The 11,940-nt window shown below is 34.6% G+C and overlaps 1 protein-coding gene across 1 annotated transcript; it reads right to left on the reverse strand.

Moving 5' to 3' along the window:
- Nucleotides 1-614: 614 nt before the first annotated feature.
- LOC148951501 (salivary endonuclease-like) lies at nucleotides 615-9,288 on the reverse strand. Its single transcript, XM_089090299.1, has 3 exons — nucleotides 9,118-9,288; nucleotides 3,903-4,696; nucleotides 615-1,064 (listed from the first exon to the last, which is right to left on the reverse strand). Exons 1-3 carry the CDS (start codon nucleotides 9,227-9,229, stop codon nucleotides 696-698), a joined length of 1,275 nt encoding a protein of 424 aa, XP_088946425.1. The 5' UTR covers nucleotides 9,230-9,288; the 3' UTR covers nucleotides 615-695.
- Between the last annotated feature and the right edge of the window lie 2,652 nt (nucleotides 9,289-11,940).

The following is an 11,940-nucleotide window of genomic DNA, read 5'->3' on the forward strand; positions in this document are numbered from 1 at the left end:
TGTGAAATAAACTGTCGATGTGAACTTGATGTGAAGTTTGAAACCTTTCACCTAGTTTTTTCGAATGCTGATTTACTTTGAAGTTGTTTTTTTTTTTGCACAAAATCGTGTTTAGAGAATAATTATACTTATGGATTAACAAAAAAAATCTGTCTCATATATATTGATTTCGTATTAGTATATCACTTTTGTTAACTCTAGCGATTTTTTAAAACAAATTTTCGCCCAAAATAGAATAAGCCTGGTCATTTATCTCAGTTGGATAACGTTTGTATGCCGTATCCCTCAATGCTGTTCACAATCTGGCTTATGACAGCCTGATTTTCAACAGATGCACCCTTTTTTCCAAAATATATTCAAGTTTTTTTATTAAAGAATATATTAATTGAAGGTGACTAGGCTAAATTGCTTAGTTGATTCTCTAAATGTAAACCTTTTCTAATTTCTTTTTAAGTTGTGTATTGTTTATATGTCAATTTAGCAAGATTCATCTTTCAGTTCTTCAAAACTTTTGAATTTGTGTTCAATTTTTGTACAGTTGGACAACTTTGCTTCGTAGTAGGATTGTATACTTATTGAATTATTTGACAATAATGTTACTCTTGAGAATAAACTGAGAATTTTATATCGTTTATAATGAAATCGGATAGTTATAAAAAAAAACTAGCGAAGGCTGTTGATTTGGTCTCAAATCGTTAACGCTCGAAACGTAACAGGCCACGTTGGTCTATGCTTGGTATATCTGGAATGGCTAATCTTAGTTCTTCTACTTTGCAGCAATATAGATAACCTTTGGAAAACTCTCGTCTCGAGGCAATAGTTAAGGAAATATCGTTCCATGTATCATTGCAGAGCTTATATTCATCTATAAGCTCAACTACGAAAGGGTTATTAAGGCCGATGAATGCATTGGCTTGCTTTAGTATTGGGTCAGTGACCACTTTCCAAAAGAATAGTGGCGCTGGTATTACTTCGTTGCCATTAACATCCTTACCAAGGAATATATTTATTTTGTTACCATTTTCATCTGGAAGTGACAAAGTGCCATATGTGCCAGTTAATACCTAAAAAGATAAAAGACGTTATTGTATGCGAGTGGAGATAGTGAATGCAGAAAAAGAAGATGCACTAAAGTTCACTCGGTTGCTCTTTTTACTTGCATTTTTGAAGACTGTTAAAATAAGCAGTTTTATGTTAATTGGAATAGGCTACTAAGGTCAAATTTGAAGGTAAGGTAACACGGATTGTAGATAATATGATGATTTACATGTAAATAACAAGGTAGTTAGGAGATAAACCTAGCTGATAAGATAATAAGACGGATTAATAGATAGTAAATAATGTAGATGTCTATAACAAGGCAGATAAAACATATTTTTTTTTGGTAGTAATAATCAAAATTCAATTATAGATAAAAGAAGTAGAGATGATAGGAAGTTAAAATAAAGATTCGATTGGAGTTCACTCAGTTGCCCATTTTCAGCTGCAGAATCGAAAAATTTTGCAGTCTTAACTTCTCTTAATGCGCATTTTTTAGATAATAAAACGTAATTGTAGACAATAAGGTAAATAATGTATAAATGCAAATAATAAGAAATGATTATAGATAATAATATAACATTGACGATAGGAAGTTAAAACAGGAGATTCAGTTAGAGTTCAATCAGTTGCTCTTTCTCAATTGTAGAATCGGAACATCATTAGATGAAAGTTCGATTTATCTGGGTGAGCTGTTCATGCCAAATTTTGATTATACGTTTTTTGATAATAGATGATATATAGATAATAAAATAATTTACATTTAAATAATAAAACCAAATTGTACATAATATAATGTAGATAATAAGATTGAAAAGAAATGAATGGGGTAATATGATAAATAATTATTGATGCAAGATTATGCAATTGCAGATTGAAAGATAATGGGAATGTAGATAATACGATAACAAGATATAGTAGATAAACTTAGGTCCTAAGATAGATACAAGCATAGATGATGTAAATTACGTCTGAAGACGTTACTTCCTAGTTGTATTTCATTAATACAGGACAAAATAATGCTTCACAAAAAGGCTTCATAAAGGCTCACGAAGATTTAAAACAACCTCTTAATTCATTCTCTACATACTACAAAATTTGTAATTCTCTATGACAATTTTTTACTCTCTAGTGCTTTTTCTACTGATATTTCCAATGACCCGTGCGTTAACATTAAACTCAGCTTCACAGTTTGGCTTTGCAATATTATTCATTTTAATTTTTTTTGTCAAGATAAAAGCTTTAAGTTTTATTGCACACCCAATTTGCTAGTTGTTTTACCTAGCTCTAAATGTTTTTGCAAGACATTGTTCTTGAAATGTACTCCTATTAAAGATGTTGTAAGCACATGTAGAAAGTAAAATCTGATGCCACCTACACAGCTCCATCTGGATGTGCTGTCTGCCTAATGACACCGCTACTGACTGAATTCTTTTTCTTCTGAAACATAGTATCAAAGGAATCTTCGTAAGAATCTTCCCATTCCATCCCAGCTTAAGCAACCCGCTGGGTCACACCAATTGCCTCTATTATTTTTTGCCTGATATTTAAAATGATTATTTAAAATTATTTTCCAATCTATTTAAAATGATTTTCTTATAAGATAGATAAGTTATTCTATTTGATTCAGATATGAATCAGAAACACTGCGTCAACAAAGTGGGCTATTCAAAATAAATACACATTCCTTGAAAATAGCGCGCATTAAGGAAAGTCTACCCAAATTATTTATAGGTCTTGCTGCTTTGATTCGTGATACTTTTGATAATTGTTGGTCAAAAACTGAAATAAATCTTTGATGCGTTTTGGATAAAGAATTGTAATTTCTATTATTTTTCCATCCAACTTAGTAGCTTCAAAGTGCAATTTACAAAATAATTTTTCTGCGAGTTTTTTATTCTTTGCTGCAAATTAATTTGCTTAAATTCATAACAAGTCTGGTTCAAATATCTTAAATTATGCTTTAGCATTAAATCTGAAAGTTGAATTAAATTATATCTTAAAATTTCTAATCAAACTTGTAGTCCACAAAAGTATTATTTCATTGTGAAAAGTTAAACTTGATAACCAGAAAACATTCTAATAACAAAGAACTGGTCGCTTAAGTAAAATGATGCTCCTAATTCATGTTTTAGTCTTTTGGATTGGATTTTTGTTTCATAGTTTCATCTAACTGACTTTAATTTTGAGAATTGTCGACCTGGTTTTGTTCTGTATTCTTATACAAGGATGTACATTTTTGTCTTTTTTCTTAAATATGCCTAGGATTGGTAAGAAATATTTTCTAAAATACTAATTAATTTCTTCAAAGTAAAGTTCCATTCAAAAATAAACTTAAACATTAGGCTGCCCCCGTATAACTAGAACAATTTGAACAAGTTTATCCAATCTTCCGGTTTAAAGCACGAAAGACTGAAAAATTTCACAATTTATGAAATAGCAAAATTGCAAATGAAAGTTTGAAAATAAGGTTGAAGAAGTTTTCCTTTAAGTATAGGAAGCTATGACTGTATTGTTCTCTGAGTTTTGAAGTTTCATAATATCTTTGGGAGCTGCATTTTTGTCTTTTGCATTTTTGTTTTGCTTCAAGGAAGGCCACAGAATTTAGCACACAAGTTCGACCGCATCCTAGGCGTAAAAAGACTGGGACAGTGGGATTTAGAAACACACGCCCCATTAGTGAAAATATTGTACCCATTCTCTTTAGCAATTCGTCACTTATAGCCATGGGATTAAATGTTAGTTTCCATAAACCTCCTTATTACCTCAACGAGCATTCTACTACCTACCCCTCCTTTCTAGGGAATGCCCGTGTCTCGCATTATACATTTTTTCTAAATAATATCTGCTTCTAAATAAGTTACCTCAAGATCTCGATTCAGCTTAGCAGAAAACTCCCGTACTGCAATTTCCAATTGCTTCCAATTCCCATTGTTAAAGACCTGATACTGTGGAGCTGCATTGATGTGATAGAATGTTGCGTCTTGCATTGAGTCATATACGAAGTCAGCTTCCGGAGTAAGGTGACCTCTTGCAAAATATAAATTCTTTGGCACATCTATATACTTTTTGCTCAAATCAATTCCAAAAGTAAAATTAAACCAGGATTTTTGATTACTTTGACTATATAAAGTCTCTAAATCGATTCCCGGAAAGTAGCTTCCTTTTTTAAAACCAGGTCTAGCATTTCCAAGGTCCTTTGCTTCAATACCAGTTCCGTTTATGGTTGAGTGTGTGTAAGACGTTCTCATCGTATCTTTATTATGGCAGACAAGAATTTGCCTCTTAAAAACAGCACTGCTGGCCCATCCGATTAAAACTTCTGTGCCTTTTCTCGAATTTCCGCATCTATCTTCTTCCACTAACGATTCTTTAATAGGAGATCTGCATGACAACATTGAAAAAGATACATTTTCTTTTGAAGCTGTGAAGATAGTTCCATCTGTGCATGTCATTTCTGATATTTGCTTCTGAGTTTTCTCCAGGAAATTGCCAACCCCTGGACAGTAAAGTGTAATCGCCTCGTCATTAGCTAGAAAAATCCTTCGAGTCGAATTAATCTTCTTTGGCATTAGTAATAATCCGTTAGGCTCATACATTAAAGGTGGTCGGCTTGGAACATCAGAAGGGAGTAGTATCAAACATCCATTTTGAGAAACTAAAGAGAAAAAAACACTTATTATTACGGACTTACTTGGGTGTACAAATGTTTGCTTAGGGGAAAAAAACTCATCCCACAGTTTTTCCCTTGCTTTTGTATTATGCGGCCATCTATATAACCTTTTCTGAATTCATATTCTATGGTATTAATAGTACATAAGTTATGTACGTTTAAGACAGTTATTAAATAAAAAAAACAAGTTTGTTTTAACTGAAAGTAAGGAGCGACATTAAAACTTAAAACGAACAGAAATTATTCCGTATATGAAAGGGTCAGTGCCCTCCTCAACGCCTCGCTCTTTACGATAAAGTTTTTTATTGTTTAAAAAAATAAAGTTGTGAGACAGAGTCAAACTTTAGCGTAAAGAGCGAGGCGTTGAGGAGGGGACAGACCCTTTCACTTATGCAATAATTTCTGTTCGTTTTAAGTTTTAATGTCACTCCTTACTTTCAGGTAAAAAATCTTTTTTTTCATTTTAATTTCTGAAAGTTTTTTAATTAATGAAGCTTTAATTTTGGCTCACCGTACATGAATAATTAGAACGTAATTTGAATATTAATTTTCTTTTTTTGGCTAAATGGCTTTCTCGAAATTTTGTTCTGACGTAACTTACGAATTAACTTACGTAACCAACTTCTATATTCATATTTTTTTATTACGTATATGAGGGAGTTCACCCCCTTGTCAATACCTCACTCTTTACGCCAAAGTTCAAATTTTTTTCGAATCGCAAACCGCTGAATCACAAAGGCCGGTTAATTAGAATAGATAGCTCTTTTGAAAGTACTAAAAAAAATTTAGTGTAAAGAGTGAATATTGACTAGGGGGCGAATCTCCTCATATACGTAATAATTTCTGTTCGTTTTAAGTGTTAATGTTGCTCCTTACTTTCAGTTGAAAAAAACTTGTTTTTTATTTTATTTCTGATCTTTTTTTTAAATAATGCTGGGAAATATGGCGCCCCCTCATAGAAATGTCCCTTTCCCCAAGGAAACATCTTCCACGGAAATATCCTCCCCCGTAACCCCCTACTCGACGCCCCCCACCAGAAAAGAATCCTTCCTGAAAACGTCTGTAAACTTCCCAAAAAACCAAGGCTTTATGTAAACAATGGGCAAATTTTATAACTTGCAGCCCTTGCCCCGGGAACTGTAGGGGATTAAGACATCCTCAAAGACATATTTATTAGATTTTCGACTATGCTGAACAAAATGGCTGTCTCAAAATTTTGATTGGGTGACTTTGGGAAAAAATGAGCGTGGGGGGGGGCCTAGATGCTTTTTTTGGTCACTTAAAAAGGGCACTATAACTTTTAATTTCCGTTCGAATGAGCCCTCTTACGATATTCTATTCTACAGTAGGGTTCTCTGATACGCTGAATCTGATGTTGTGATTTAAAGTTCTATGACTTTTAGGGGGTGTTTCCCCCTTTCTTGAAAATATTTCTCCATTTTTTCGTTAAAATTCTATGACTTTTAGAGGGTGCTTCCCCCTTTTTTTGAAAATATGGTAAATTTTCTCAGGCGCTTAACCTTCGATGGGTAAGACTAAACCTAATGAAACTTATATATTTGAAATCAGCAAACAAATTTGATTCTTTTGATGTATCTATTCGTATCAAAGTTCCGTTTTTTAGACTTTCGGTTACTATTGAGCCGGGTCGCTCCTTACTGACAGTTCGTTACCACGAACTGTTTGAAAATGATCAATTTTAGATTCTTCACTTTCGTAAAAGTCCAATAAGTAAGTGAATAATCGTTGTTCACAAGTCCTGTACAAAGTTACTCTGTACAAAAAGTCCGTTGTGTATGAACGTCACTCAAGGCCGTACCCAGGATTTTTTTTTGGAGGGGGTTTTACTAAACAAAAAATTCGGGGGGGGGGGTGTTACACAAAAAACCACAAAAAAAACATTAATAAATTGTTTATATCCATTTTTGTTACGTTCTTAAAATTAAGAAAAACATTTAGGGGGGGGGGGGTTGGTCAAACCCCCTAACCCTCCCCCCCCTCTGGGTACGGCCTTGACGTCACTATATTTAATGATTAAAATCAAATATTGCCGTAATATCTGTTTGTCAGTTTTTTTTTGCTTTTTTGGAATTTTCTGTTTTTTTTCTATGTAACCATTTTCCTTAATTATACCAATTTTGCATATTGATGGTTTATAAAAAAAGAGTTCTTTTTCAAAATGAGATCCTTAAAAAATGCAACAAAAAAAGTATGAAAACTTTAAGAGGTTGCAATAGATAAATAACTATTAAATAACACGCATATATTTACAACTTAAATCCCTTCGCGCTTGTGCTAAAATGCAAAGTGCTAACAGTGCTAGAACCAAAACGGAATGTTCAAATTTAAAGAATTTGAAAAAAAAACGAATTTCAAACCGCTCGTGGTAACAAACTGTAAGTCAGGAGTGACCCGACTCAATATTGACCGAAACAGTAAAAAACGGAATTTTTTGCTGATTTCAAATATATAAGTTTCACCAAGTTTTGTATTGCCCATCAATAGTTACGAGCCTGAAGAATGTCCCATATTTTCTTAAAAAGGGGGAATATCCGCTAAATAGAATAAAATCTTAATGCAAATCGCACCATCAGATTCAGCGTATCAGAAAACCCTATTGAAGAGGTTTTAAGCTCCTATCTGTAAAAATTTGGAAATTTGTATTTTTTTTGCCAGAAGAAAGACCAAGGATGAGTGTTTGTTTGTTTGTTTCTCCCAGAGGTGTTTGCATTGATTCAGTGGTCCTAGAATATCACAAGATGGCTCATTCTAACGGATATTAGAAGTTTTACAGCCCTTTTTAAATGATAAGAAATTGGAAGGCAACTAGGCCCCCTCCCACACTTATTTTCTCCCAAATATCACCCGATCATAATTTTGAAATAGCCATTTTGTTCAGCATAGTCGAAAACCTAATAAATATGTCTTTGAAGATGACTTAATCCCCCACAGTCTCCGGGGAAAAAGATGCAAGTTATGAACTTTGCCCATTGCTTACATATACAATTGGTTATTGGGAAGCATACAGACGTTTTCAGGAGGGTTGTTTTCTGGTGGGGGGGGGGGTCGGGGGAAGTGGATGAAACGGGAGGGTCTCTCCTTGGAGGATGTTTTCACGAGGAAGGGACATATCTATAAAGGGGGTTGCTGGATTTCCAACATTATTTAAAACAAGTTCAGAAATTAAATAAAAAAAGACAAGTTTATTCAACTAAAAGTAAGGAGCAACATTAAAACTTAGAACGAACAGAAATTATTGCGTATATGAGGGGGTTCGCCCCCTAGTCAATACCTCACTCTTTACGCTAAAGTTTTTTTTAGTACTTTCAAAAGAGCTATCTATTCTAATTAAACAGCATTTGTAATTCAGGGGTCATTCTTATAAAATCTGAACAAAATTTGAACTTTAGCGCAAAGAGCGAGGTATTGACTAGGCGGCGAACCTCCTCAATAAAGGTAATAATTTCTGTTCGTTTTAAGTTTTAATTTTGCTCCTTACTTTCAGTTGAAAAAACTTGTTTTTTTATTTCATTTTATTGTATAAAGGAACCATAAGCCTTTATTTGAAAGGGGTCCAAATTTTTAAAATATTTATTTGTATATTATAAGACGCATAATCAAATTGAATAGTCAAAATACATAATATTCATGAGCCTCCATGAAACATTCCCAGGGGGTTGAGGGACCAGCCTGCGAAAGAATTGCCAAGAAGACGGCGTAATTCGGAAATTTTGTGTTACATTATATTTACGTGATGAAATTAAATTTTGAGGTACAGCCAGCCAATGACATAGTTATCAATTGAATATTTTTTTTTATAGCGTTTTGTACTTAAGCACAAATCTGCTTTGTGTTTAAGTTTTCAAATTTCACAAATTTCTCCTTGTGCACAAATTTCCTTTGTGCTTGATATTTCCTATAATGACATATTTCACCTGATTTAAGCTTTTGCATAAGACGAAACTTTGACGAAGGCAAGTGGTTAAAAATCAGCCTTTAAAAAATTCTCGTCTTCTTGTTACTTACTAAAAATAAATGAATTAAAGTACTAAAGATATTGAAAATGAAGTCTGATTCTTTAAATTCGCTAATATTTTCATGTAGATGTCTTGATACTTTAAGAATGTTAAAAGGGTAAACAAAAATTTTGTTTATGTTTTTTTTCAAATTTTAATTTTCAACACATGTAATGCAGTTTCAAACTCTTTTGATCGATTTCATTCAAATATCACTCAAGTTTCGAAAGTTTTGCTAAAATTTTGAATTATGTGTAACTGAATATTGAACAACTATTAGCGAATTGAAAAATAGTTATAAAAATATTTTTTCAGCAATCACTAATTCCAAAAAATAAACATAGAGGCCAAACTTGTTGTAAAGCTAGATAATAATAGTAACTCACTTACCAATGCTTTGGTCCAGATTCCTGTTAGTTAGCCTATCCTCCATACTATTTTTGACCACACTTCCAATAAAAACAGCTTTCAAATACGCTAAAATTTGCTTAAATATCAACATTTTATTTTTGTTTCTAATCTGAGCATGCTAACAAGGAATATCTCCTCAAAAGAAATGTTAGGAATATACCTCTGCTGGAAACATAAGGTTCTAATTAAAGCGAGTTTTACTTCGAAACGGAAACTGATCAAGACACCATCTATAAATTAAATAGAAAAACAAGTTTTTTCGACTGAAAGTAAGGAGCAACATTAAAACTTAAATATAACAGAAATGATTATATATATGAGGGGGTTCAACCCCTCGTCAATACCTCGCTCTTTACGCTAAAGTTCGAATTTGTTTCCAATTCCTTAAGAATGACCCCTGAATCACAAAGGCCGTTTAATTAGATTAAATAGCTCTTTTCAAAGTATTAAAAAAATCAGCGTAACGAGCGAGGTATTGACGGGGGGTCGATACCCCTCATAAACGTAATAATTTCTGTTATTTTTAAGTTCTAATGTTGCTCCTTACTTTCAGTCGAAAAAATTTGTTTTTTTTTATTTAATTTCCGATCTTTCTTAATTTTGCTGGGAAGTCTGGGGTCCCGTTCATGGAAAATTCTCTTCCCCTATTAAATTTTCCTCCATGGAAAGATCTTCCCACGTAACCCTCTTCCCCCAGCGGAAAAAAATCTCCCCTGAAAATGTCTGTATACTTTGCAATAAATAATACTATATGTAAACAGCGGGCAAAGTTCATAGCTTGCAGTCCTTTCCCCGGGGACTGTTGGGGATTAAGTCGTCCTCTAAGGCATAGTTATTAGATTTTTCGACTATGCTGAGCAAAATGGCTATCTCGAAATTTGGATCCAGTGAACTCTTAATTTCCGTTCGAATGAGCCCTCTCGCGACATTCTAGGACCACTGGATCGACATAAACATCCCTAAAAAAAAAAACACAAAAGAAACAAACAGACACGCATCCGTGATCTTTCTTCTGGAAAAAATACAAAAATCCACATTTTTATAGAAAGGAGTTTGAAACCTCTACAACAGGGTTCTCTGATACATTTAATCTGATGGTGAGGTTTTCATTAGGATTGTATGAGTTTTAGGTAGTGTTTCCTCCTTTTTTCGACAATAAGGCAAATTTTCTCAGGCTCGTAACTTTTGATGGGAGTAGTATTCCCACAGGCACTTCAAGCGCATTCCTAGTGGCTACTCCTTTCTTCCATAGGTTTGAAGGCCCAAAAAGAAGGTTTAACGGCGATTTCCTCTTTTGGCGACCAGGTGCCAAAATTCTATGGTAATTCTCACCCCTGGTAAGATTCCCAGGATTCTAGTTTTTTTTATATGATTAATTGGAGTGTGGTCGGGATAATTCCCAAGTTTTAATAATCTTGGGAGCTCATAGCCCCTCGTACGTGTTTCTGTCTGGCGAGGTTCCCACCCAGGCAAGATTTGACATGTCCAGGTAAGATTTGGCATGTCCTGGCAAGATTCCAACCTTGGTAAGATTCCCACCCTGGCCAGATTCCCATCGTTGGCAAGAGTCCAGAGATGTTTCAAATACTTGAAGTGTGGTCGGGATAATAGGGAAATTAAAAAGGGGGAGCTCCTAGCCCATCGCACCTGTACAATGTGGTCAGCTGTTCCTACCAGAGCCCTCTGACGTCACAGCAGCCATAGGGAAATAGTATTGGATTTCTAGAACAGCCCTCCGACGTAACGACAGCCATAGGTTCATAGTATTTCTACAGGAGCCCTCTGACATCACAGTACGCACCCTTTGTATTTCTGTGACAGCCCTGGCAAGGTTCCAAGCGCATGTCCTATTTCTAGGTGTAATTCCCAGGGGTTTCAAGTATCTGGAATATGGTTGGGATAATGCACAAGTTAATTTAACAAGGGGAGCCTCTAGCCCCTCGCACGTGCAGAGCGCAGTCCCCAGCTCTATTAAAATGAACACACCCTCTGGAATCCATTGATGTCACACGACTTAGCCCGTTTCAAAGGGACATGTTTAATATGCTTAATGCAATTTTATGTAACCCTGCGTCAGGAACCAATGGGGGAATCCTCGCATATAACTTAACGACAGCTTACACCTTACGTAATTATTTTGCAACTTGCTGTCACATAATAATTTTTTTTCGCCCGAAACCCCCAAAGTGTTTTTTTCATTAACTTATTGGCGGCAAACACTTTATGTAAGGTCAGCGCATCTTACGCATGGACAGCGCATCCAACACTGCCAGATAATACCATTTTGACATTTTTCGCCCTAAAAGCCTCAAGACATTTTCCTTTTTCGGCGTTTCATTTTTTGCTCGAAGCACCTTTCAAAATTTATTTTTTTTTTCTTTTTCTATAGTTCTTGACCCGAAAGGACTCGAAAGGTTTTTTCCCTCCAAAGACTTTGTGTATTAAAAGTAAGGACTAAACTGCTATTCCACGTATTTTGTATCTGAAATCTCATTCTAAAATTAATCTACTGCATGAGAGCTAAAATCTCTCATTTCCGGCAAACACTCGAATGATGTATTACTCTCCCAATTTGATACGGTCCAGGAGACAATCAGTGTCAAGACATTAATAGCAATACAGACTAAGGAGTGGTTTAATCACAGTTCATACAATTATCCAGTATGATCATTCCCTATCTCACCCATTATAAGAACCCGGACCGGGGTGCGAGTGCTCCGGAGAACGTTTTTGCAGATAGAAACATAAGCGGTATCAGATCTTTTCACGGGTAAACAAGTCAGATTTCTCTTGGACGCGAAA

This window comes from Artemia sp. Qi Xiang Cuo, chromosome 6 (assembly GCF_049724085.1).
Source record: "Artemia sp. Qi Xiang Cuo chromosome 6, ASM4972408v1, whole genome shotgun sequence".
Taxonomy (NCBI): Eukaryota; Metazoa; Arthropoda; class Branchiopoda; order Anostraca; family Artemiidae; genus Artemia; species Artemia sp. Qi Xiang Cuo.